Here is a 27,486-nt window from a genome sequence, read left to right as displayed (position 1 = left end):
TGGATGCTCATGGGGCTGCCAGACCCTGCATCTGCCTTCCCCGTCAGCCCTGAGCTGAACACGGTCACACTTCCGCAGCACGCGGGCCTCACAGTGCCCTTGCCTCTGCTGCAACGCTGCTCCTCTACAGCCACAAGCTTTTCAAAAAAACAAATAAACAACAAAAAAAAAGAGCAAAAAAATCCCCACCTCCTCTTTGCCTTCTCCAGCCAGAGATGCAGGCAAAACCTGTCCCACTTTTACTGCCTTCGAGATATCTTGCAAAGCCACGAGAGTATCACACCTTCAAGTATACTTGCAAAAGAAAAAACGACCTAATCATCGGTGTTCAAGCAGGCGAAGTTTTGTAAAAAAGTGCCCAGAGAGTGAAATACGCCAGTGCCCCACTCGCACGCTCAACACGGTGCCTCTACGTGTACCCTAACGYGTGCAGCGCCCGGCACAGGGATTTGAGCTGGATTCTCCCACTGCCACCAGGCGCCGGCTCAGCAGTGAACACCGCACACCAGTGTGTGTCATCCCAAAAAGGGCCCGTARCCTTTGCTGGGGTCTGCGTTAACTTCCGTAATAAGGTTAACGAGACTGCGCTTGTGTGCGATGAGTTGTATTCACTGCTGACAGGGCGGGTGCAGATGCAGCCATTTAACAAGGGTTCGGAAACACAAAATCAGCACAGCACGCGTTAAACCGTTTCCATTGCATGCATTTATTTCAGAGCAGTCCCACGGAAAYGTCGCGTTTCTCTTCCTTAAAACACGCTCTAAGGCAAAAACACCCCGTTTCCCCGCGCAGTCGCCGTTAACGGTTGCAGGAGCCTGACGCTGTTTGGCAGCAAGCTGCAGAGGAGAGGGCGCGTTTCTTCGGGGAGGATGAGTCCCTCTCGTTCGCTTTCTGCTGACGAGGAAGCCGTCGCGTTTGACCCAATTTGGACTGACGCCTCGCAGGCTATTCTCACCAACACAAACCTTTCTGGTTGCCAGCGGCTTGCCGCGGTGGCGGCGCCGCGCAGGGGACCCGTTTGCAGCCCGGCTCAGCCTTCCCTGCGGCAGAGCCCTGGATGGAGGTGATCCTGCTCCTCATCTCCCACATCGCCTCCTTCGCAAAGAGCTGTGGCTTCTGCAAAGGGAAAATATTGTATAAAAACATCTGGATTATCAAGGGGGTTGAGCCGGGTTATGTTTTGGTGGGACTTACAGGCTGGCTAGAGCCAGTGTGAATTAGGGAAGGTTTCTCCTGGCTCATACGCCATGCACACGCTGTCCTTTCCCCTCATAGACATCCCAGCTGCGGTGTGACAGTGTGGGAGAAACTCCCACCAGAAACCAAGTGGCATGGCTGAATAAACCTCTATGGGACCCAGGGCAAAAATCCAGCAGAAGGCGAGAACGTGGAAGAAAACCCGCAATACGCCCAACGCTGGCTTTGAGACTCTGTCGCTTGGCAGAAGGAGGCCGAGAGTGAACAAGCCCTGGCAAGAAGTCCTCGCCTGCTCCCTGCCCTGGGGCTGGCTTCCATCCCTTGACAAATTTTACTCATCCAGCAAGAAAAGTGGCTTGGATGCATTTTCCACATGTGGTGCAATTGGGATCAAAGAAGCCCTCCCGGAGCCAGCCCTGCCCAGGAGGACTTCCGCTCCTGGCCGGAGACCAGGTTCGACCTTGGGACAGGGGAACATGCAACCCCACTACTCATCCAGGCTGGAGATCTGGATACAGAGCAATGCTTTTCCCTTTCTTTTTTTCTTAAAATYAAGCTGACCTGGGAAAACTTGCATCTTGCTTGCCAGTGGTTGCAAGTTCACAGTGCTGTGCAGGGAGGGCTGGTGCCCAGGAGAGATTCCCTTATGGAGAAGAGGCTTGGAGGGCTCCTTGCTTTGCACTGCTGTGCTTGCAGCCCCACGTACTGTTTTAAGAGCACTGATTGAGGGCAGAAAGATCTGTTCTGAGCCTCCTGCTCAGCTGCTAGGAGGTATCTGATGGCAAACACAGGCAGGTGCAAGCAATAGACTCCTCTGTATGAATAGGGCTGGAGGAGAGGAGAGCAGAATGATGCCAACAGCTTAGTGGGAGAGCAATGGGGAGCAGCAAGCAGCAGCCGCCGCTGCCACCGCCTGCAGGATGCGGCCTCTGTGCTGGGTGTCTGTGCTTGGAGACCACCCTGAAGTGCAAGATGGGGCTGGTGCTGGGGAAGAGGCAGCTGTGGAAAGTCTGGCTTTTATGAGTAATTTAATTATCTAACTCTGGTGGTAATATCTCCCCAAAAAGGAGAATTCCCCCAAGCTGCTTCCACCACGGCTGTTTGGTGCAGTGCAACAGCTCCTCTTTGGAGGTSCCAAATCTCCACTTGAGCTGTGCAAAGCGCTTTCCACCTAGCAGCTCTGCCTTGCAGAAGAGACGCTTGCCAACAGGTCTCCTAAAATGCAACGTACAGGCTAAAACTTCATTTCCCAGGATGCATCTTGGGCTGGGGGCCTCCAATCAGGGCCAAGGGAGTCTTGAAATAAGCTCCCTGCAAGGGGGCATTGCCCTTAGGGAGTTTGCTGAGGAGGTCTGATCCACCCCGAGCAGTATCAAGGGACTATGTCAGCCTGCACCAGGTGAGTGTGGGGGCCCACCAGCAGCTGCAAGCACTTATGGCTCTGAAAGGGCTCGTAAAATGTGAAGGTTTTCAGGCTGTTTCCTGTTCTTTGAAAAGTTTGCAGTATCTCTCCTTTTGCTTCATGGCTTGCACTTTCATCCTTGAAATTTCTTGGTTTTCTTAGCAGAGTGAAGGTCTCCTTTGACCTTCATGGATGCCGACCACCCAGGTGTTGTTTCAGTTGTAGCTGTGTTGCTTGCATTGCCTATGGCCTCCAGTTTCCAGGCAGGAACAGTATTTTGAGAGGGGGAGAGAGTGTCTAGCTGCTCTGTATATACCTGGGGAGATGATGAGTTCAAGTCCCTACTGCTGGGAAGGAGGTGAGAGGAGAGAAGAAGGGATAGCTAGGGCATAGTGTGCTTTGAAGGGAGTCAAATTCTTAGTTTTACTCTTCCTTATATATATATTTATTTATATATATATTTGCCTTCTGCTGTGGTGGCTTTCTGGCTKTTGCTTTGAGGATGCAGATCAGTTCTGGTACGAGACCCACATCAGCCTCCAAGGAAATCCATGTTACGGAGTCRTGCATTCATGTGCCCTTTAAGGGGAGCGAGTTTATTTTCACAGCTGTGGCAGCAGCTTGGAGCTGAGCAGGGCTGGTAGTGGCAGGATCCCTACATGTAGCTGCAGACTTCAGGATCAAGCCTGAAGCAAGCCCCTGGTAGAGCCATCTCCAAGAGAAAAACTTCAACTCTAACGGCTGTGTCTTGCTTGCAGTTGTCCTTCCTGGGGATGGTGAATTAGCCCCACATCCRATCACGAAGAGCAGGTAGCTGGAAGAGCCATGGGGATCTCAAGGGCTAGCGGCACGAAGACGTCGGTGGAGATGAATGACGTCAGCCGGTGAGCACAGCCAGCTATTGCGAGGGGGATGCGAGCTGGGGAGGCTTGGGGTCTCCAAGCCTTACATTACTGTGCTTGAAGTGATACATCTGAAGGGCAACTCATGCTTAAAATAGGTGGCTGTGAGATCACTGGTGTAGATGCTCCTAATTTCYTTTTGAGGTGTTTTTTTTTTCGGTGCTGCCAGACATAAGGGTTTGGCAGTGTGGTTTCATACCCTAACTTACCTTGGCAGTATCTGCAGCTTTGTCACAAGACAGCTGGGAGATGCTGGTTGGTCGTGGTGATGGTGGGATGACTTTGCTCTTTTTCCAGGAAACGCAAGATCGAGTCGGAAAAGGGGCAGGATGTGCTAAAGATACCCAGAGGAAAGGCCATGAAGAAGGAGCAGGAGGAAACTCCATGCATGGATCAGGTAGGATGTATCCTACTGGCCACCCTSCCTATGTGTGGATCCTGTGGGCTTTGGAGGTGACCCTCGAGCTGTTCCCACCAGGCTCAAGCAGGTGAAGTTTTGTACCCTGCATGCCTCTGGCCCATGGCACAAACTTTCCTCCTATTAAAACCATTTCCCTGTTCTGACCTGAAYGCAGCCCTGTGCCTCAAAAGGGAAGAAGATGGCCAAAATCAAGGAGAAGCCACTACAGGAAAATGTCATCAGCAGGTAACTTCTCCCACAACAGCCTTGCTAGGAGCAGGGCTGAAAGGGGCAGCCAGGGAGGAAATGGGAGCCCTTGGGCAGAGGGTTGTGTCCTGGGGAGCTGAGGATGGCTCTGGATCTCTTTTCCAGTGCTTGTGTTGGAAAGTGGAAGATGTCGTCCCCCGCTTTTGTGCAGAATGGGGTGGAGTTGTCCCAATTTAACCCATAGACATGTTTTTCACCCTGCCCCAGTCAACGCAATTTCTCAGTGGGAACGGAGTCCCAAGGAGATGTCTGAGATCTTCATCTAAAGAAAAGCTGTTGGAGATCCAAGGTGCTGTCTGAAGAGAGGAGATCTCTCCATTCTCCTTGGGTTGCTTTAATTCACAGAATCACAGTATTGTTATCAATCTTTTTTTTTTAATCAGAAAAACTAATGTTCTCTGTCTCCTTTTTWACTAAGAAGCTCTCTAAAGCAAGAGGCTGCAGAAGGCAAAGGTCCTAGCTCAACTCTGTGTGACAGGATGCAAGCAAAAGAGGAAGCCATGTTTGGACTGGTATGTGGTAGTGTCTGTGCTGAAGGATTAAARAGCATCATGTGGTTTGCTTTTGAGGGAGCTGCAAGGGTGGTATTTTATATCTTGCCTAGGAGGCAAGTAGAGTGCACTTGAGTCTGATCCAGACTTCCATGAGGCTGGAAGATCTTCATAATGCTTCCCTAGCCCAGGATGAAAAATGTGCTTTGGGAATCACAGAATGGTTGAGATCATCTAGTCCAGGAAAACCTTGTGAATGGTAAAAAGCAGCTTCCTGAAAACTTAAGCCAAATCTCCCTTTGCCATGTTGGTTATCGCAGTGTCCGGGTTAAATTGGACTGGTTGGCAGTAGCCATGGAGTGGAGTTGCAGCAGATGAAGTGGCCACATCCAGAAAATTTCAGGGTCAGATGAAAGGAGCTGTGCCTATTTCAGCACAGATATGATATAAATAAAGGACTGCTCAGCAGATGGGGTTCTCACATCTGTCCCGTGACCACACTTGTTTAAGCAGGGAGTTTGCCTCAGTTGTTAAAGAGCAAGTTACCCCGAGCTTGTGTGGCACACCAGCAAACACGCATGGCATTGGGGCTGAATCAGTCATTTTGAACGTCGGACCAAGAGTGAGAGCTGGCCCTAATGGGGAGCACAGGGACCTTGGTGACTGATCCCTTCCTGAGACGTTTGGTCTTTGCCGCTGTTGGAGCGATGGTAGAGAGCACAATAACGTGGGCAATGCAAAATGGACGGGGAATCAGCCACAATAACATACCACGTTTGTCCAACTGGTGTGTAAAACCAGCAAGGCTGAGGGACAGGGTTAACCTGCAGCTGAGACAGCTCCAGACAGACAACGACAACATGGCTATGGCAGCGTGTCCTGGCCAGGCAGCCAAGAAAGGCTTTGCCCCACAGAGCTGATAGTAGCTGCGGCTTGGGCAGGGGCTTCGTTGCAGAAGGAGCCCCAGGTGAGCCCGCTGGGGCTTTGCGTGTCGGCAGGCAGGACCAGAGGTCCATCCACGGGATAGCTTCCTGGTAACTTGGCCCTTGCTGAGTGCATTGCTGCTTTGGAGATGTTTGGCATTTGCTTTTCCATTGAGTCAATGTCCTTCTTGCAAACTGTCCAAAATATCTGAAGTCTCTCCTAGATCAGTGTTTGCAGCTCTGCGAGGGCCAAGAGCTGAGCTGCRTCCTCCCAGCCAGGGTCCTAGTGTTGTCACTCTTCTCATTGCAAATACCTTGTGTAYATGTGCAGAATTTCTTTGAAAGATTGTGTCTGGTTGCTGCTGGGCACCCTCCTGAATTTACCACTCTTATTTCTGACAGCGGCTGAAGGATTGTGAATTCAAGAGCAGGCGTATTCCCAGGGACTGAAAGTGTATGTTGCCATAACCAACCTTTAATTAACTCATGGGGTTTTTTCCTCCTTAATGAGTTAACACAGCTGTTTCTCAGCAGAAAGAAATCCCTGTGTGGTTTTGGCCTCTCTTTAAAGCCTTGGAAAGGAAAACTCGGGGAGTCAGAATTGGTAAYTTGCCAAAGCTTGGCAAGTGTTGGCTAAAGCTAGGACCAATTTCAGGTCACTGCACAGCGAGACACATCCTTGCGTTTTGCTTGGCAGCGTGTGCAGACCTCAGTACCTGCAGAATAAGAGATTTCAGCTTTTAAAACAAGTGCACCAACGTGATAATGTTTCTTGTTGTCTTTGCAGGCCAGCTTTTAGGGCTTTGAAATAACAGAAAATGAGCTCAAGTGGTACTTATCCCAGCTGTTGTCCTCTGCTTCCATATCTGTTTGCTTTCTCTACTTCTGCACTTCTCCAATTCTTCYTTCCTTACTGTTTCCCCTTCTTGTATTTCTGCTTCTGTCACCCTGGTGGTTTTGCCCCCGACCTCTCTTGCCATCTGCTACAATTGTCATTTAATCTGCTAAGTGCAAAGCTATCACTAATGCACAAAAACTGTGACTCGAGGGATCATCTTTCTGGAGCCCTCCTGTACCTTCTTGCATCCTGGGCAAGTCCTTGCATTGGATGTCCCCAAKAGCAGCACTGCATCCAATGGGTGGTTAATAGGAGCGGGGGTAGTTTCCATGTTCTGGCTCCAAAAAGTAGTTTTTTAGTGYTGGTAGAGTGTGAGCTGCCCCTATGCTTTGAAAAGCCTAGCTAATCTTGGGTGGTCGTTCTGGGCTTTGCTGTTCCTGGTTTCCATCCAGGCTGGTCGAGGAAGGGAAAGGCGACGCCACCATTGGGAGCATCGTGGCATTTCCCACGGCTCCGGACGGGCCCGATCTGACGCTGCTGTGCTTTTTTTACAGGAGCAGCCTGAACCTGTGCTCTGCCAAGGGCCAACTCCGGGGCAGGAGGGCACCTCGAGGTAGGTTCGTTGGGCCGCTTTGCCAGGTCTATGTGCTTTCGGTGATGCTGTACCTGCGTAAGGTGGTGGTGGGGAAACACCACAGGGGATGCTTGGCTCCCCAAAGCCTGGGAACCGGGCGTTTCTCTCTCTTGCTGCATGTCAGATCTGGGCAAAGATATGAAACTAAATTCGTAAGCAGGCTAATCCTCTCTGCGTCTCGGAGTTGGGGGCTTTCATSTCTGCTGAGAGGCCTCTAATAAGACCTTCTGGGGAAGGAGCCGATCCCCAAACGTTGCAGGACTTGGCCGCCTGAGTCACGAATTCATTGACACCAAGCTTGCTCCTTTGGGCCTGATGAGACTGGGGGAGCTGAGCATATTTTGCAGAGCACGCTGGGCTATTTACCCTAATGAGTTTGGTGGAAATTGTGCAACGCTCGCTTCAGCTATGCAGAAAAATGTGGTCCAACCCCCAGACCTGGTGGTTTCCCCAGAGTTGCTTCCCCCGCACCAACGCTGCTCTTGCAGCCAGAGTAGCTGAGCTCCCCGAGGGAAGGAAGCTGCAGACCCAGGGACAGAGCTGTGGGAAAGTGAGTAGTGCCCAGTGATTTACTTGGCCACAAAACCATGTTATGAYGGCCTGCATTTTGCCAAATGAGCCTCACCGACAGAGGATCCTGGTGACATSGACTCCTGGATTCCTGGACATGGAAGGGTAATTTTTATTTTAAATAAAGCTTCCCTTTGGGGCTCTCCTGAGCCCTGCATTGCGCTGAAGTCTTACCACTTGGCAATTCAGCTACGCCCTACACAGTCTTTTAGACAGGGACCAAATTCCCCCTTCCCCTTGTGGAAACCCTATCAGTGGGATGCTTTGGCTAAAAGCAATCTGTGACTCACCCTGCTTTGGGTGAGAAACACAGCTKGCCTTGGGCTCTTCTTCCAGGCTTGTGGTGGCATTGAGTGAGATGACAAAATTTCAAAACTGCCCCCCTTAAATATTCCTTTGGTTCTGGCAGGGTGTTTGGTGGCTTGTGACCCTGCATGATTTTTTCTGTGGTTTCAGGAAAASTTGCTAATACCTGGTGTGAAGAGGTTTTTTGGGAGGAGGKTTTTTTTTTTTTGGTTTTGTTTGTTTGCTTTTTGCAATTCTTCCTATTCTGGACGGCAATTGGTCCGCTTTGGTAGTCTGCACCCAGCCCTGTTTGCCCTGTATCTGCTGCAGAGCTGACAGCTGCAAAGCCATCAACAAACCGTGGTCTTGATCTCGACTGACCCTGCCTTGGCACAGGCTGCTCTTGCCACTCCCTCACCAATCTTTCGCTTTGCCTTTTTGCAGCATGGGAATCCCAAAAGTGAGGTTCCCAGTTCCTCTTCTGGCTTGGAGCAATTTTGGGAAAAAGTGTTTTTTAGAAGAGCAGCTTCGTGCTTTACGGTGCTGCACATGCCACAGATGGAGCTCCCAAAAATTCACCTGTCCTCTCAGCTGACTGGGAGAAGGCTCCCAGTTTCCTCATCTGGCTACTCTTGGAGAGAACAGACCCAGCTGCTTGGGCAGACTGTTGCCAGGAGCAGGCCCTTGGTTTTTCCTTGCTTTTTTCCAGTGGATATTTAACAGTTTCTTTTGGTGAGAGCTGGAAAGCTTKTGCAAAACCTTAACCTTCTTGTTGCTGTACAGGCAAAGTTAAGGATCTCCTAGCCTTAAACTATGATTTCTGTTACAATTTTTTTAGAAAGTGTTTTTAAAAAAAGTGTTTTTTTTTTTTAACCTTCGTTGCGTTTGTTTGTTCATGCCATTATGGTGCTTTTCAGCCTGTGCTGTCCCTAGGCTCTGCCTTCTCCATTCCTCTTCTCTCTTCTGCATCCAGCCAGCTTCTTCCCCATGTCAGTGCTGAGGGATTGTGCAGGCAGGGCCCTGCATGCAGCTCTAGGATGTCACACAATTTTGGCCAGAGCCAAATCCCTGCAAACCTATTCCCTTCTCCACGTGAGGGGGGTTCCCAGGAGGCTTCTTTGGTCCATGTCCTATTTGGTCCATGTCCTATTTGGTCCATGTCCTATTTGGTCCATGTCCTATTTGGTCCATGTCCTATTTGGTCACGTGACCTTCATGGTCCTGCTCATTTGAACTTCATTATCCCCTAACCTACAACCCAGCGCCACACTATTGAGGATGGGTCAGGTCTCTGCCACTTTGGGATATCTCCATTGGCCACAGCAGCCAGGATGCTGCCACGTGAAGGGAAAGGTGGGCTTGCTTGGGAGGCATTCCAAAATACCAATATATTGATACTTTATTGGTGTTTTTGATGTTGTTATTTTGCATTTTTGGCTCATGCACAAGGTGGAGGCTGRCACTTGCAAGTTCAGTTAAAAGCAGCTGTGCTGTTTGTTGCAGGTCAGAGYCTGAGCCCCAGAGAGCAGGAACGATGGCAGGATGGAGGATCTCAGCACCCCAGGTTAGTCTGTGTAGGAAACTTCCCGGTGGTCAGGGAGGACCATGGTGATTATGCCTTTCTGTCACTCACCACTTCTATGCATCTGAACTCTTGAGTTGTCCTTTTTGACTTCAGTCTTTTTTCCTTTTTTGCCATTTCAGAAGGTGGCAAGGCAGCAGGAGGTGGGATGGGATGGTGCTAATGTCAAGGCCATTAGCGTGTCCATCCATGAAGAGCCAGGGGATTCAGGGGAGGCAGTCAAAGGAGAAAAGGGTCTGGACATGGAGGAGAGAAGAGCAGAGAAGGAGCCAGGCTCCCCTTGCCCAGAACTGGGTGCTCAAGATCTGAAGAGGAAACGAGGAGGAAAAGGAGAGAAGAAGCAAGAGCGAAGGAAGCGATGGGAGAGGGGACTGATGAGAAAAGACGCTGAYGAGGAAGATGGGTTGGAGGAAGAGATCCTGGGGACGCGAGGAGGGGAGCAGTGTGCTGGCAAGCGAAGGAACGGGGCAACGGAGCAGAGGGAAGCTGGGAGGACAGCCAGGAGTGCCAGCCCTGTCCCAGAAAGGGGCAACGAGGCCAGTGGCAATGGGGAAAGGACTGGGAGAGGGGATGGGGAGAGAAGGGATGAGGATGGATGGGGGGAACGAGATGGGGCCAATGATGGGGAACAGGCAGGGCCGAGCYGGGGGAAGAAAAGGCCTGAGAAGGTGAAGGTGGGAAAGAGCAAAAAGGCAAAATCAGAGCAAGGAAAGAGCAGGGAGAGCGAGAAAAAAGAGGGAAGGAAAAACATTAAAAAGGAAAAAAAATCAGAGGTGGAACAAAGAGTAGAAAGGGTAGATGAGGAACAGGAGRAACAAGAGGGAGATGGACCAGGAGAGAATGAGGGGAGAGTTGGGAAAGGGAAGGAGAGAAAAGATGYAAAGGGAATCAAGCAGGAGGAGGAAGAGGAGGATGGGCAAGGGGGAGAAGGACAGGGAACGATCCRGAGCATGGAGCTTGGGCAAGAGGTGAAAGAGGAGGAGGACGTGGAGAGAGGAGAAGTGCCGCAGAAAGACAAGAAGTGGAAAGCCAAGGCAAAAAAGCCAAAGGAGGAAACAAAAGAGAAGGGGAAGAAGAGCAAAGAGAAGAGCAAGGAGGCAGAGACCTCGGAGAAAACCCGGAAAAGGAAATCCAAGGAAGAAGGAGAAGAGAACAGCAAAAAATCTAAAAAGGACGAAAAAGAGAAAAAGAAAGAAGAGACAGAAAACAAGTGGAAGTGGTAAGTGTTCTGTGTGCTGCTGCAGCCGTTGGCCTCCGGGCAGGTTCAAGTCCAGTGCAGCTGGAATTGTACTTTTATTTCATATCTTCTGGTAAAACTCTGAAAAATGTTTTCTTTTTTAATTGATCCTTTTGTGTTTTCTTGGATATGAGGGAGAGATGGATTTTTCTCAGTGTTCTTGCCTACTGTAGGCAAGGCTTTGGGGGACGAGAGCTGCAGGAAAGGGCATTCCCRTGGGGCCAACAGATGCCATCTCTGTAGGCTGACAGCTCTTGTGTTGCCTGGGATAGGCTCAAAAATGAGAAGATGCCACCCTTCTCTTAGTGATCCCCTGTTGCACTGCTTTTACCCCAAAACATGCCTGGGACGGTTTCCCTTGAAGGCTCTGCTGCCTCGGTGTGGATGGAGTCCCATAACCTGGACCACTAGGATGGCATGCTCACGTTTTCACCGTGATGGTGCTGGAAATGCCGTGGCGTGCCAGGAGCTGGAGGTGGTGCTTGGTGGGGCTGGTGCAGTCCTCTGCCGTAATGCTTTGAGGGTGGCACTGGCCTCTCTGGGCCATCTTTCTGGTGGCATGTACAAGCATGAGGTTTTGCCGCTTGAACAGGGACCTGCGGTGCCCARCTGGCCCCGTGTATCTCCAGGGCTGCTCGGTGCCTGCAGCCACCAAGGGGGGCCCCAGGACAAGTGAGTGCCAGCCCAGGGCCACTGGGGTGGGTGATTGCCTGTGGCTAGGAAAAGCACCAGAGCTGTCACCCATGCCTTGCAACGCCCCTCAAATCCCTCTGGCTTTATGCCTTTCCTGGTTTTCTGGGGATGAGGCACCTCCTGGGGTGATTTATTTATACTGCCTCCCCTTCCTGTGGGGAGAAGACAGGATTGAAATTCTTCCAGGGCACCAGTAGGGCAAAAATACTGGGATTTTCTTTCCCGGGGGAATTTTTGCTGTGCTTCCTCAGAAATTCCCAGCTTCCTGAGGAGGCTGGGGTTAATGGGACTGTGCTCACCATGATTTCTCCTTGTATTTTCCCGCATGGGCTGATTCCCCTTTCTGTCCTGATGCACCACACTCATTAAAAAGTTCCTATCACAGACATTTTGTGCTGCCTCAGTTTCCCTAACTTTAATTATCTTTTTAATGTTACTTCTCTACTATGCAGGGTAGTTTTTTTTTTTTTATTTATTTTTATTTTTGGAAGTCCTAACTTTATAGCTAAGTCTCACAGTTACTTTAAAAACCTGGCTGCTCCGCTGGGTGAGGTGGTGTGGGTCTATCAGCGTTAGGATTGCAGGCATAAGCCATGCGTGGTGGTGGTCTCCTGGCCACGAGTATGGCATGACATGAGCTGCCTTCTCCGGCGTATGCACATGGCCTCTTTTGTGCCCATTAAAAAAAGCAAGACTGGAGAGGAAGAGGATGCCCCCTCTGCTCGCTGAGTACCTTCCTAGGGGTGAACTGGAGGGAAAATCCCTCCCTGCTGTCCAGAGGTGCAGCCCATGGTGGGTTGAGGATACTCTCTCATGGCTCCTGCACGTGTGTTTCCCAGGTGGGAAGAGGAGAAGACAGGTGATGGGGTAAAGTGGACGCAGCTGGAGCACAAAGGCCCCTACTTCGCCCCCCTCTATGAGCCGCTGCCCGAGGATGTCCAATTTTATTACGATGGTACGTCTGCGTCGGGCAAGGAGGGGAATGGTTGTCTTGAGGCCTATGGACTATGGTGGTAATTCTCTGGGGGAAATGATGCTTCACCCAGGCAGAGGGCCAAAATATACTTTTTTTATTTATCCCTGAATGCTGATTTGGAGCCATAGGATTTAGCACAGGTTATGGGTTCCTGAGAGTTATTTAGTGCTAACCAGCCCGCGATGCTTAGAGATCTGTGTGCCAGGTGCGTACTCGCTGTCCTTGGGTAARGTAAGGGCTCATGCACGTGTTGCAGCAGCATTCCCAGAGCTGGACATGCTGTCAGGCAACAGTTTAAGGATCTGGGACTGCAGCTCAGCTGCAGCCCTGAATTTCTCCRGGGAAAGTGATGCATCTTGCTTAAAGTCTTCACGTACCTTCTGTGCCCCTTTGGGWTGCTGATTCCTTACAGCAACTCAGTGCATCAGTGAGGGGCTGAAAGACTGGCAGGACAGATCCAGGCCTCTCTTGTCACCCTGGGGTTTCCCACTGCAGCTGCCAAACTGCACTTTCTGGCTCCAGCCCTGAGTTGTTTTCTGCTGGATTTAATGTAGGAGGCAAAGAAGGACCCTGGGRCTCAGCCTAAAGGTGATGGAGATGAGATGAGACGATGGCACCATTTGCCATGAGGTCTGGGTCCTCCTTGGGTTCTCCTCAGGTCCTCATGGGGCTRTTGGAACTCATGAAAACCCAGATGTTTCCCATTCTGTGTGCTGTTTTTTTAACATGGARAAAAGTGGCAATTTGGGGAAAAGAGATGTCAAGCAATGTTGATGTCGCCAGAGGGCACTGCTGGGACATTGGTGAAGCTGTTGGACTTGTTCTGGTTTTGCTTTTTTTTTTTTAATATATCATTCAGGAGGAGCCCTGCAGCTGTCTGTGCCTTTGTATGGGGCTGAGCATCCCTGTATCCCTCTGGGACTGTGTATCCCTGTATCCTGGCCCTTGAGTGGTCAGAGGCACACCTGGACCTTGGCACAGGGACACAGCGGGTTGCATACATCTGAACTGGGAGAAATTGGCCCAGAGTCTTGGGTTATGTTAGCTCACTTGTTTTCATCCAGGAACCATTACACTTTTCAACATGTTTGTGCCCAGGCATTAGCCTTGAGGAACAGGTGACCAAGTCTGATTGGGGGCACATAGGTTGCTGTGGGCACAGGCTTGTACAGGTCTGCTGTGAAGCTGTGACCCACTGTGTTCAACAGCTCAGCTGGATGTTAGGAGTCCCCAAAATCAGGGCTTCTGATGCAGGCAGGGTTGAACCATCCCCTGGAGCTCGGTGGGGTGTTTTTCCTGCAATTTTCCTAGGAAAGCTATTTTTAAAAAGTATCAGTTTCCAAGGAGGAGCCAAGATGTTCCTGTGAAATGAGGTGTGTGTGKGGGGGGAAATGCTGCCCACGTGGACTTCCTTGTTCCAGAGAGGCGGTRGCTTTGCTGCTTTCAAGATGTGATCCAAGATCCAGAAAACAACCACAGGAGGCTCTTGCATCTGTTATCATTATACAAGTTTATTCTTTGAGCTTCCTGTGATGACACTGTCAMGTGGAAAATGTTTTGAGATGAAATATATCCAAGTGGGATCCTGGCTACATCAGCATGGTCCTGTCCCTGGAAGAGTAGAAGTGACTAGATTTGGAAAATGAGTCTTTCTATGTTGTCCTCCATCACCAGCAAAGAACAACGTGACAACAAATTTGGGCCTTGGCATTGCATAGYGGCTGCAGAAAGGCCCATGGCTTGGTAACCTTAACGTAAATCAGGATTTCCACCTGCCTGTGAAAGAAAATGAAGTGTGTGATTGCAGATTGACTGTGGCAGCAGTCTGGCTGTGCTGCACRCTTGAGGTATTGATCTGCAAGCAAGGTTGTGTGTGATGCCAGGTGTCTGCTTCAGCACTGTGAACATGGYGCACCAAGCGAGGAGATTTCTCAAATGATTGCTTGCAACTACAGGACTGGGCTGTCTGTGTAACCRATGCTAATGCATTTGTATCTTTTCCTAGGTAAACCTCTGAAGCTGAGCTTGGCCACTGAGGAAATTGCTACCTTCTATGCAAAAATGTTAGATCATGAGTACACAACGAAGGAAATTTTCCAGAACAACTTTTTCAATGACTGGAGGAAGGTATCTTCCCTATTGGGACTTGCTTGATGCCAGTCTTCAGCTTTAAAAGTGGGATTCCCAGCGGCCTGTGGTGGATGGTCTGTGGTGCAGGAAGAAAGAGATGCTTTTCCTGTGGCTGAACTTTTTATCTCCTCAGCCCTTGTGGGTTTGGGTCAGGACTTGCTGTCTGCAGCATCCTTGASCGTTTTGCACTGGCACTTAGTGTCAACCCTAGGTTTACGGACACTACCCAAGAAAGCAGATGCTGGTCTTGCAAACAGTTCCACGAGCTCTTTGGGAAGCGTGTACTCATGTGTGTCCCTCTGAAGAATTAATCTTGCTAGCTAGCACCTGAAATCTGTTTTACCGTCTTGCTTTACCCAGCCCCTCTGATCTTTCTTGCTCAGGAAATGACTCCAAAGGAGCGGAAGATAATTAAACACCTGGACAAGTGCAACTTCAAGGAGATCCACAAGTACTTCGTGGACAAAAGCGAGGCACGGAAAGCGCTCTCAAAAGAGGAGAAGCAGGTGAGGCTCCCATGGTGTCTGGGGCTGGCTAATATGTTTTGGGCCCAGTTCATGTGTTTCCATTCTTCTAAGCCAGGAGTTTAACTGCCACCCTTCCTGGTGGGTTATGCCCTAACCTGGGAGCTCTTTGGCCTTTGACCCAGCTCCCAGCTCTCCACCACACAGCTCTCCATTAAGCTCATCTGCAGATGCCACATGTTTCCTGGCTTTGCAAGCTACCAGTCATCCTTGAACCATATTTTGGGATCATGTCCTGCTCGGAGGATGTTGCATCTTGCTAAGGTGCTGATTGTACCCAGGCTCTGCTCCCTTGACATCTCAGGCTGGCACAAGATCACTGTGCTGGCCTGAGCATTTCCAAAGTGGCTGAAGATGAGCTATGTGTTGGGAGTGGACTTAGACCCATGCTAAACTCTTTTTGCAGCCCTTCAAAGCTCTGCCTTCCCTGGCTTGCTTCCTCCTGGGAAAGGAGGGTGGTAATGAGCAGGCTCAAGTCGTGGGGTTTTTGGCTTTGTCCTGCAAGGTGATGGTGGGATGATGCTTCTTTCAGAAGTTGAAAGAGGAGGCAGATAAGATCCAGGAGGAGTATGGGTACTGTATCCTCGATGGGCACCGAGAAAAAATAGGCAACTTCAAAACTGAGCCACCGGGGCTGTTTCGTGGCCGTGGTGATCATCCCAAAATGGGCATGCTGAAGAAAAGGATCATGCCTGAAGATGTGGTCATCAACTGCAGCAAGTGAGTTGCTGTGGGGAGAGCTGAGCTTGTGGGGCAGGTTTGCGATGGGTAAGTGGTGCATTTCCTGTGTCTGCAGTTGCTGTGGTGTTTTGCTGTCTGTCTCCTGCAACAGTTGCTTTGCAGGCCCTGAGATTTAAATTAACTTGAGCTCTTCTGTCACCTCCTATTCTGGATACCTYCTTTGCAGTCAGGCCTGACTTGGATGTACAGTAGCTACAGAARCCAGTCAACAACTCCCACCTCTTGTCAGTGCCAGCACCTTTTGTGCACCAACTGCAAATACTTCAGWGCTCCTGTGGCCTCTAAAGAAGGAAACACTGTCATCCTTTCTCCTATGCTCTCCTTCAAAATGAAGCATTCCTCCTCACTTTACAGATCCCTCATGTTGGCTGGAAGCATCAGGTTTCTCCCTGGAGGAGGGAGCAAAATTAGCAATAAGTTGGGGTTGGTTTTCTACCTTTGAGTTATGTAAATTGGATTGATCTTAATCTCCCCCAAAGGAAGACTGTGAGGTCTTAACTCAAAACATGTTCTCATTCCCCCTCAGCGTGGCAGGTTCTCTAGTTGTTCTTAGCATCCAATGTGTAAAGATCTGATTGTGTTGTAGAATAACTTTTTTGGGGGGATGCCTGTTTCTCTTGTAAGTAATGCTAGAATTTCTCGACCTTTACCTGCAGTGAACAAGCAGTTGAGTTGCTGACCTGTTTCTTCTCCCTCTGTGGCCTCTCCTGTGCTTGACATTGCTGTGCCTGATGCCAGAGGAATCCCAGGGCTGTAACCCTGTTCTTGCCTGCAGGGACTCCAAGATCCCTGAGCCACCAGCAGGCCACAAGTGGAAGGAGGTGCGCTTCGACAACACGGTCACCTGGCTGGCCTCATGGACTGAAAACATCCAGAACACCTTGAAGTACATCATGCTGAACCCCAGCTCCAAGCTGAAGGTCAGAGCGATGCTGCTGTTCAGGCAGAGCTGGTACCATTTTGAGACACTGACCTTTTGCCAGGTGGGAAAATCAGAGTAAAGCAGAGATGTGCCCAGCTGACAAAAACATATATTAAAAAAAGGAGGGGAGAAGGGGGACAGGTAGACTGCAGACTAATTGGGATGCGCTTGGTAGGGAAGGGTAGGGCAGGGATGGCCACTTCAAGCACTGAACCTATTTCTGGCRACAGATCCATGCTATCAAACCTGTGCCTGTGCTACACTGCTCACCTGCGTTTGGGGAAGGTCACTAAAAGCTGGGCAGGAGTTCAGAGGGTCTGAGAGGGRACTGGAGCCCATAGAGGTGAGTTTGTTCAGGCCAGCAAACAGAGCTGGAGGAGGTGGAAGTGCCAACTGTTGTGCCACGTGAATTAGAAGTGGGTAAACACAGCGAGGAGGGAAAAGTAATTTAAGGATGTTTCTAGTACTTAAAGCAAATAAGGATGCAACACAATGTTGGAGGAGGAAGGTAAATCCTGACTGCTTGGACAGCAGATCCTGCTAAGTATACCAGAGGCTGATGCACCAGGGGCTGGGACTGGGGAAAACAGGTGCTCTGGCATGCCTAGCACAGCCTCTGCATCTGTACAGAGAGACTGTTTCCAGCTCAGGTCCTGCTTAAGGAATCATTGTCATCCCCAAAGTTGGGATCTGCTGATCAGTAAGTGCCTTGTGGTCCAGCCCCTGATCGTGTTGCTTGCAACTTCTTCTTTCTTCTTCCTAAGGCCAGAAGAAGGTGGAAACTATATGGAAGTGGTTCCAGAAAACACATTGTGTCAGTCCATGCTGGTGTTGTCTGAGCAGCAACGATTGTGGCCATACAGCCCTGGAGTGCTTGGCTCCTTGCTTGCTGTGTGCTGGCCTGAGCAATTGGAGGACATCTACCTCCAGGCAGAACAGCTCAGATGAAGTGACGATCCTGAGTCTGGAGCAGCCAGCAGAGGGTGCAGAAACTCCAGCTGAGCTTTTTCTGCACTAGTATTTCCAGTTCATGGATTAAAAAAAAGCCCAAAAAATAAACAGGGTTATTGAGAAATATTTAGATTCTGGAGGTTGTGTCCCCAGAACAGAGCCTAGCTTGAGGGTGGGACAGGAGATGGAGTGCTAGGTGGAAATACCTCTCCCTTTTTTCTCAGGGGGAGAAGGACTGGCAGAAGTACGAGGTAGCCCGGCGCTTAAAAGATGTTGTCCACAAAATACGTGCTCAGTACCAAGCCGACTGGAAGTCCAAGGAGATGAAAAAGCGKCAAAGAGCAGTGGCCCTCTATTTCATTGATAAGGTACCTGTGGCCTCATCCCTGCCCCYGGATCCCTTGTACCTGTTGGGGTTGAGGCTTAACTTGTATCCTTCCTGTTTGTGTTTTTCTTGGTATCTGCTGGAGGTGCTAGCTGGGGTTGCTCCAAGTGAGGTAGTTGACCATGGTCATAGATCATGGATGTCTCCAGCTTTCTGCTGATTCTTGTGTTGGGCTGCTGGTTGTGTGGCAATGTGTGAGCTGTACAGATCCCTGGCCTCTACCACAGCGTGTGTCTTCCAGTGATGGCAAAGTCCCCACTTTGAGAGCTGGACAATTCTATCCTAAGGAAAGATTTTAGGGCTTCTTGGAGCAGGTGTTGCCTACTGCTGGGGCCAGTTTCCACTTCGTTCCCAGCAGGGCTGTAGCAGCCCATTCAGTGTGGCTTTTTCTTCCTCGTGTCGTGCCTGAAGGTGTCTCCGCAGTCACTTAGTAACTATATACATATATATATAAGGGACTTGAGATGGACATCTCAGATGAGTTTCCTGTGTGCCTTTCTAGTTGGCCCTTCGAGCTGGCAATGAGAAGGAGGAAGGGGAGACGGCGGACACAGTTGGCTGCTGTTCTCTGCGCGTTGAGCACATCAAGCTGCACCCTGAGCTGGATGGGCAGGAGCATGTGGTGGAATTTGACTTCCTTGGGAAAGATTCGATCCGCTACTACAACAAAGTGTCAGTGGAGAAGCCGGTGAGTGAGGCAGAGATGGAGGCMGCAGATGGAGGTGGTGGGTGCAGCAATGTGGCGCAGGGTTAACTGGGCAGCTTGTTTCGCTCACTGGTCTGTCAGTCCCAAATCTGCATCTGATATATGTGGTGAAGATATCTCCTGTGTGTTAATCCTGTGATTGTGGCACCGCTGTTAACTTGAGGTCCTGGTAGAAGCTCTTCACATTGAATGGACCAGCAGTATGGTATGAGTCATGTTCCAGGAGAAGAGAGTCTGAGTCAGTTTGCTGGGATGGGGCCTGAGGAGGCAGATGGAGAAGACAGGGAATATCTTGTTGGGATGGGGCATGAGGAGGCAGATGGAGAAGAGAGCTCCTTGTTCCTGAACTGGGCAATCCTTTCCTCCTAGGTCTTCAAGAACCTGCAGCGTTTCATGAAAAACAAGGACCCAGGAGATGATCTCTTTGACAGGCTCAATGTGAGTTGTAGTCTCTCTGTACCTGAAACAGTGCTAACAGCCCAGAGGGGTGTAAATARCCCTGTAACACCCCAGTCCAGCCTGTGGGTTCCCCATCTCTTCTTGGCAGAGAGCTCATGGCCTGTGATGGTGTTGCATCCTTGTCATCTTTCATCCTGGTTTTTAACTCCTCCAGAGAGGCTGGTGCTGCAGCTTGAATCCCTTGCAGGATGCTGTGATGTTTTTTTTCACTACTCTTGCTGCATTGGCAGTGTTTCTGCTTCCTGAATCCAGATTCAGCTGTCTAGCTCTATCTGAGAGTAATTCACCTCAGTGCTGAGAAAGAGGGCTTCCTACTCATTTCTGCTTTTGTCATCTGCTGCTCTCCTGCCTGCCCAYGCACGTGTTCTCTGGGGCATTACTGGTGTTACCAAACCTCACACTTTGTGATGCKTTTGTGCCTCTCTGCAGTTTAGCAGGAGTGTGAGAGGCTGCTTCTAGCATGAAAGCACTGGAGAGATGTGATGCAACATTTCCTCCTTCCTCATGGGCCCTCCCCCTTGCAACTCCCCCTTCCCCAGTGTGGGGCAGGGGGTGCTATGTCACCTGTCTGCCTACATCCCTTATAAAGCCACTTGTTCACCTTTTCTYCAGAGAAGCTGCTCCTCTGTAGTTATGTGGGCTTTCTCTATGAAGGTCTTTCTGAGTAAAAGAAAAAGGAAAAAAAAAAAAAAAAAAGGCTTTTCCCTAAAGCCTAAATGATTTTGGTTTTAGCATCTTCTGTTTCTGATCTGTCTGAAGCCCAATGGGTTCTGTAAAGCAAAAATGTTAGATGTGATGTATGTGAGATGTGGTATTGGATGCAATGGATGCAAGATAACCTCTTGGGCATAGATAAGCAGAAATGGTTGGCTTTCAAAGAGGTTCTTTGAGAATTTTGGTGGAACATGTATGAATTTGTGGTAGATAAGGGTACCCAACATCTTAGGTAAATCTGCAAGGTACAGGATCTTTATGTCTATACTTGCTTGTTTGAGGGTCTGAAAACATATGCTTGTTATCATGGCTTCTGCTTGTTTTCTTTTTTACTTTTCCACTCCTCCCATCTTCCTTCCTCCAGACATCAATCTTGAACAGACATCTCCAGTATTTGATGAACGGTTTGACTGCCAAGGTATTCAGGACCTACAATGCCTCCATCACCCTGCAGGAACAGCTCAAAGCACTCACTAACTGTAAGGCAATCTTTGCAGTATCGCAGACTGTCTCGTGGGAGGCAGTGGGCTCAGAAATTTCTGTTCTTCACCTTGGAGCCCCCAGAAACACCTGCTCCTCCCTGGCAGATGGTGTACCACATTAAAAGTGATACATAACTGGGGGCATGTAGCATTTCATGAACCATCTTAAGTGAGAAATCAAGTTACCCAGTCTGTGATAGTCCCACTAACAAGACAGAAATATTTTTTCCCTTCCATATATGGCTAATTGGCTGCATTATTTTTGCCTTCCTCTGCTACATGAGCAATGAGGCACAATTCACTGCCTCCCAAAATGGTTCCCAAATGTCCTTTGTCGTCTTTTGAGAAACTAGTAACACTGGTTGGGGAAAGAATGAGGAAGGCCAAGGACTTGGTGGTGTTTTAGTCAGTTTTCTCCCTTCCTGGRCTCCCAGAGAAGGGTCAAATAGTAACACTTAAGTTCATTTCCAGCTGAAGACAATGTTGCAGGAAAGCTGCTCTCCTACAACCGAGCTAACCGAGCTGTGGCCATCCTGTGCAACCATCAGAGGTCCACACCAAAAACCTTTGAGAAGTCAATGCAAATCCTCCAGACTAAGGTGACGCAGATTGATCCCACCTTGTAGATCTTTTTGTATGGGGGGAGGGGGAGGGAGTGTTGTTAACCTGATGCCTGAAGAGATAACATTGATCAAGAGTGGGTGAGCAATTAACCAGAACTAGAGGCTCTTGTTAACCAGTGCAGGGGCAGCAACAACCCAGGAGCTGGAAGGGAGATGGGGAAGCTTGAGCAGAAGATAAAGCACATATGATAGGGTGGATTCTTCATCACTTGGTATGTTCAGACCAAGCTGGGTGCCTTTTGAGATGACGGTTCAAATACAGTTGGATCCAGGACCAGGGGCTTGGGTGCTCTCATATGGCTGTTTCCAGGACCAGATGAAATTCCATCATTCTGCTCTGGAAACACCTCAAACTATTATTTTTAAGTGTCCTGAGCTTGTTCATTCCTATTCTATTGATGAACTTGGGATTTGCAGTGCCACTCTAGCACTGTCACAAACCAGTCAGTCACAAGCAGTTGTTCAAGTTAACAGACCAGAGCTGCAAGTGCTTCTGGCATCAGTGCTGTGAGGTTATTTGCAAGATATCAAGAAATGCTTGAGCTACAACAGGTGCTTCAGGTGCCAGATACCGGGGCTGGAGGAAGATCTGATGAGAAATTAAGGAGCAATGTGACAAAGGAAAGTGAGAAGAGGAGAAAACTGAAATCATCTGCATGGAGGACAAGCATGAGATCACTTTGTATTTGTCTCTGCAGATTGATACTAAGAAACAGCAGCTGGAGGAAGCCCAGCTAGAGCTGAAGAAAGCTGAAGATGARCTCAAAGACAAAAATGATGCCAAAGCAGAGGCGTAAGTGGCTCTTCTTTATAACACTCATTTGCAGAGACACCTGTGTGTCTGAGGCCTGTGGGTGGCATAGTTGGATCCAACACCCCACGTGCAGCTCATCAGAACRGAAACGCCCATGCTTGGGTACGAGGTGCTTCCTGTTCCAGGCAGGTGGGTGGAGGTCTTGGTGGTTCCATGAAAGGACAGGATTGCAAAGAGCTCCTTTGGGGTGGGGAAGGGTGGGGAGGGCTTATTTGTGCTAGAACACATCTCTGCTCACACTTCAACTTAGAGCTGCTGGCTCAGAGCTGCCCCATAAATGCAGTCGTATAAAGGATGCCTGGCCCAGAGTCAGAGAGAGCTATGAATACACAGACTGGCCCTGGCACGTGTTTCTGTGAGGGACACAGTGTTGGATCCTGGCTCATCTGATATCCACAGCTACCACTGTATGGGGCCTGTCCAAGTTTGCTCCCTCTCTGAGCCCAGATGTGACTCAGTGCCCAGGGGCAAGAGGAAATGGGAAGAGAAATGATGCTCATATTTTGTGTTCTGCTGTGGGATTTCTTGTTTTTTACTGATGTCCTGTGTTGGTGAAATGCRGAGAAAGTTGGCAGAGAGTCACTGTTCACGGAGCCTGGATTTGAAGAGACAGTCTCTGGTGTGCGCTCTTGTGCTTGTCTGACTTTGGTGCTAATGATATCTTAATCATGTCTTGTCAAGCGGAAGAACTTGAGAAGTAGGCTAGTACTAATGGTACCTTCCACTTAGCCGTTTGCTTCTAGGCTCAGTCCTTCAGGACTTAAGGTGAATGTGGAGACTGCTSTGAGCTGAAGCTCATTAATTTCTTATCACGGTTCCAGGCAGTAGCAGACCAGGAGAAATGCTCTGCGTTTTACTTCTGCTGTTCTTTTTACCTTTGATGTGCTGTCCATGTTGTTCTTCCACCCTCAGCAATGTGCAGAAGAAGAAAAAGTTATTAGAAAGACTAGAAGAGCAGCTGGCGAAGCTGGAAGTCCAGGCCACAGATAAAGAGGAGAACAAGCAGATCGCTCTGGGCACGTCCAAGCTGAATTACCTGGACCCCAGGATTACCATAGCCTGGTAGGTCTTAGGTATGCTCTGGGCAGATACTCCTCTAGAGATGTCCTTGTCTGTGGACAGATCACCTMGCCCTGCTCATGGGCGAGAAAGCATGCTCCAGAGCCTTTGATGGAAAGGAACAGACTTTGTCATGAGTGGGGCAGAGAAACTCATCCAGCCTCTGGAAGTGTTTGGGGGAAGATGAACAAAGTCCAAAGCTGAAGCTTCCCTTGTTTCAAATTACTGTTTGCAGGATGTCCTTTCTGGGTTTAGGACAAGGAGGGTCAGTCTGGACATCTTTGATGTCAGTGGAGAGGTAATTTCTTAGGGAGCTTAGGGCTGAGGAGTTTGCATTGGGGTGACACATACCTCAGCACCCTGAGCGGAGAGGACATGTGGGGTGAGTAATGTGGCAACCTGTGATACCCCTTCACAGCGTTGTGCTCCTGTGCAGGTGCAAGAAGTTTGGTGTGCCCATCGAGAAGATCTACAACAAGACGCAGAGGGAGAAGTTTGCCTGGGCGATTGACATGGCTGACGAAGACTTTGAATTCTGAGAAAACACTTTTCCTGCTACCTTGTGCTCTTTTGGTACTGTTGGAAATTTTTTATTGGCTACAGCTAGCATTGCAGCGGCAGAGGAGAAATGTCTAATGGAACAATTTGATTCAGGTATTTTGTGCAGTTTTTGTATAAAAAACAGGTGGTTTCCAGTTGAAACAAGTACCACTGACTTGTGACACTCGTCCTGACTGTGGTGACTTTAACATGAACTTTTAACTYCTTTCCTGTTAGAGCTGCAAAGTACTTTGCATCTTTTTCTTCCTCTTCCTCCTCCTCCTCCTCTGGAGGCTGGGAAGAAGATTGAATGTGAGTCTTAACTGTGCAGATGAAYAAGATAAAATGGCCTAATCCCATCTCCTCTCTGTACTGGAGATGTGCTGCCCTTTTAAGACTCTCCAAATTAGCCTGACAGGAAACATTAAGCAATGACAGTGCTAAAAGAGGAGCTGCAGTATAGGGCCTGGATGCACTAGGAAAAAGGGGATTCTCAGGGTTTTATATTACAGGATATTTTSTGCCTTTTCACCTTCAGAAGGGGAGAAAATTGCACAATATTTTTGCAAACAATCAAAACACAAGTTTTCTGCTGGGGAGCCAATGTCGCTGCAACAGGAGAAGCTCTATCTGAGAGACTATTTCACGGCAGAGGGTTGAAAATCAGCTTGCTGTGAGCAAAGTGTACTTTGCTATGTGGTGCAGCCTTGGTCTGGGAGAGATCTCATCCTAGGTCCATATTTTTCCACCACTTATTTCTGTGAGCTTTAGCTCAGCTCCCTGTATCTGTAGAATAACACCTGTAGAAATAAAATTGTCCAGCTACTGATCTTTACACTAGGAAAGGATGATGCTGTCTGCGGGACTGGAATGGACTACAGAGGGATGCGGGAACGCTGGGAAGCAGCTAGCAGTGCCAATAGTCACAGCAACAGCAAAACGTGGGCTTTTCTTTGAGCGTGCATTTCTCCCTGGTCCTCTCCACTGAGAAATGCCTGGTGGTGAGCGCAGACTGACAGCATAGGGAAAGAGAGCATAAACTGTTGGCGCTTGCTGTGCAACTGGCCACTTCTCAGCATTAAATAGTGAGATCTGCGTGTACCTGGCAGCAGTCGGCTTATGCGACAGCAAATCTTTGGGCGTGAGYGAGCCGTTGCATCGGCAGCAAAGCCTTCTCGCATCTCGGGGCTGATGTTCAGGTCGCTGTAGTCCAAAGCGTTCAGAGTTTCCAGCCTCTTTGCGGTCGCTCGTTCTTGCGTTCAAATTTAAATCAGTATTACTTTGTTTGAAAGTCAGGTGCTTGAAACAGTTCATTAAARCTGGAAATGTTTTTTCTGAATGTTGGTGCCTGAAGTTTGGAGGCTTTTTATCCGACTCCTCCAAGATGCTGTTGTGATGAAAGTCAATGCGCAGAGGTCCGAGATGGAGGAGGGCGTGTGTGTGTAACAGGGACCGGTGTGCATAGTTATCTGCTGGGGATGAAGCTGCATAGGAAACCCTGTGCCCTCGAGCAAAGAGCCTGCCCACAGATCTCAAACACATCGTGGTTGGTTCGCAATGCCCTTGAGGGCCTGTATGCAAAACTRAGCTACCAAAATTAAACTGCTGTGTGTTAGCTGAGCCGTGACAAATGTGAAAGAAAATGCACAGGTGAAGCCAACCCAGTTTTATCGCCTGTCTGCAGTGTGTTTGGAGTGTGAGCACACAAACTCTCCACAACTTGGCTGTAATGTGGCAGCTTGTGACACTGTGATAGCTGGAGACTCTCTCCAAGCCCCAGAAGCTCATGTAGGTTGTATCAAGCTACTGAAGCCTAAAGAGTGGATCAGAATTACTTTGAATATTGGCAAAAGTGAAAAGTAATTTTTTCCCCCTCTTATAGTGGCCTCTCTGCCAAAGCTAGGCTGGTTATCAGCTGTAAAAAATGGCAGGTAGGAGCTGCCAAGCATGCTCTGACCCATATATTGGGTTTGTTCCTGTGAACCGACAGGAACCAGTTTGGTCCCAACAAATCACAGATGTTTTTCTGCTCACCCTGCKAAATGCAGTCTGATGCTGCTGTTCTCCAGAGCTGTCTGGCTTGTAGAAGGAAGAACTGCTTAAGATGAATATTCCCTGTTAACCTTGCCAYCCTGAGTAAGGGGGTGGGGGTAAGAAATTGTCAGTAATTTAATCAGAGCCCCAGAAAAACACAGATCCTCTTTTCCAGGAAACCGTTGCCAGGAGCAGAATAAAGGAACAAGGTGCAAGTGAGCAAAGCCTTTCTCGATGCTTGCATTGAACCAGTGTGTGTGTGTGTGTGTGTGTGTGTGTGTGTGTATACATGCATAAACATATAATTTTTTTTGAGTATTTTCTAGAGGAAAAAGTCGCGTAAGCCCCATGTGAGAGGAAGGAGTGGCACTGGTAGGAACAGCTGCAGGTGTCTGAACAGCTGGTGAGCAAGCAGTGGAAAAGTCATTCAGAAAAAAAGCCCTCCTGTAGCCTTGGGGAAATCACCTAACTTGATCCTTGGCCTCTCCTATGGCAGGTTCCCGTCAGTGCTGCAAACCCCTACCTGGGACAGCTGGCTGCAGACCTGCTGTGAGGTTAACCATATGGAAAGGCCGGGTAGTTGCTGTCCTACACGTTCTGTTCATCCTCATCACAGTTCTCACTTCTGCTTTTCCTTCTGCTTGTTTGTGAACCCACTTGAAACGATGGGTTTTGAACTTGCGAGCAGTGTAAGGAGCCGGGCAGTGATGGGGAAGCCTCATCTCGTTGTTCTGCTGCATCTGGAGAGAAGTGACAAAAAGCAGCGGAGYTTTTGCTGGGACGATGGGCTCCACAAAGCAAATACTGGCAATACTACCTTGATCAGAGATGCTAACAGGGCTGTGCTTTTCTTGCCAGCTCCCCTTTCTCATATCAATACATCCTGCTTCTCTCCTAAAGGCTACACTTGAAGCAGAATTGAGGCTACTTGATGCTAGTGTGGAATGGGCTAATGCTGCTGGAGGCCCTKTGTTTTCTTCTTGCACTGCAGCAAGCAAGGAGGGCTGCCATGTCTATGGTGAAGTGGTCTCTGGCCATGTGCAGGTGCTGCACAGGACTAAGGGCTGCAAAGACCTGCTGGTGTCAGTTAATTAACAATTACTGGCTATTTTAAGAGCTTAATAAAGCATCTAGGGTTCCTCCCGAAGGGTTTTTCTATGGACTGTGTTGTCATACGAAGTAGTTCTGTGGAGCTAGGGCACCTCTATCAAAAACTTTAGTGAAATCAAGATCAGATTATATCCATGTATATAGGAGATACAAAGCAACAGCGAGATGGAGAATCAGAATCCAGGAATCAGATACTCTGRGCTTGGGTAATACAAGATGTTAAGGAGATACTCTGATAAGTATGTGGAGCTATAAGCAAGTGAGATGCAGGTTGGAGCTGAGCTCATTAGTGATATCAGAGCAGCATAATGCAATGATGTATGAGATCTGGCCTAATTCATAATGTGCCAGGGATATCCCATCACTTGGGACTCTGTGGAGCAAGAATGTGTCCTATCACTGAAGCCTACTAGTGTTGGCCTCTCTCTTCTCCCAGCCCATGTTTTTGAGTTATTTGGTGATGCTAAGTCRTACTGGCACAGTTGGAGATACTTAACTTGCCTGGGCTCTTCCAGAGGAGTCTTAAACTCAGCATCTCCAATGAGATCTTTCCTGTAGAAACATAAAAGCTTAAACTTTGGTGCCTAAGACATTAGGCAGCCCCAAAGTCAAAGTACTAGCTATTTGTTTTCGTATTTTTCTTTAAAATATCACATCTCTCTTTTTTTAAAGGGTGTGTGTGTGTGAAGGGGGGAAAGCACAAAAAGGGAAGGTGTGGTCTCGCATTAAACCAGAAGTGGTTTCCTGCCTTGCAACATTTTTGGTTGCTAATGTGTTTTTCACAAAATAATTCTCTTGTTCATATTGGCTGAAAGGAGACCTCAAGGCCAATTCACCAGGAACAGAATTGGCTACTTGTACTGATGCTAAAATGGGCTTAGGGCCACTCTAGTTT

General features: G+C 49.0%; 1 protein-coding gene across 1 annotated transcript; it reads left to right on the top strand.

Annotated features, from left to right (window-relative positions):
- The first annotated feature begins 3,360 nt into the window (after positions 1-3,360).
- TOP1MT (DNA topoisomerase I mitochondrial) lies at positions 3,361-24,802 on the top strand. Its single transcript, XM_085298731.1, has 20 exons — positions 3,361-3,483; positions 3,799-3,898; positions 4,077-4,147; positions 4,587-4,680; positions 6,975-7,033; positions 9,413-9,473; positions 9,614-10,710; positions 12,261-12,376; positions 14,403-14,524; positions 14,911-15,033; positions 15,584-15,771; positions 16,568-16,712; positions 17,890-18,033; positions 18,553-18,738; positions 19,126-19,194; positions 20,294-20,408; positions 20,883-21,010; positions 21,733-21,827; positions 22,761-22,910; positions 23,344-24,802. Exons 1-20 carry the CDS (start codon positions 3,425-3,427, stop codon positions 23,444-23,446), a joined length of 3,225 nt encoding a protein of 1,074 aa, XP_085154857.1. The 5' UTR covers positions 3,361-3,424; the 3' UTR covers positions 23,447-24,802.
- Positions 24,803-27,486: the final 2,684 nt, after the last annotated feature.

This window comes from Rhea americana, unplaced genomic scaffold (assembly GCF_003343005.1).
Source record: "Rhea americana isolate MKP2758 unplaced genomic scaffold, rheAme1 scaffold_140, whole genome shotgun sequence".
Lineage (NCBI taxonomy): Eukaryota > Metazoa > Chordata > Aves > Rheiformes > Rheidae > Rhea > Rhea americana.
Note: the sequence above shows the minus strand (reverse complement) of the source record. Positions and strands in the feature narration are given on the sequence as shown.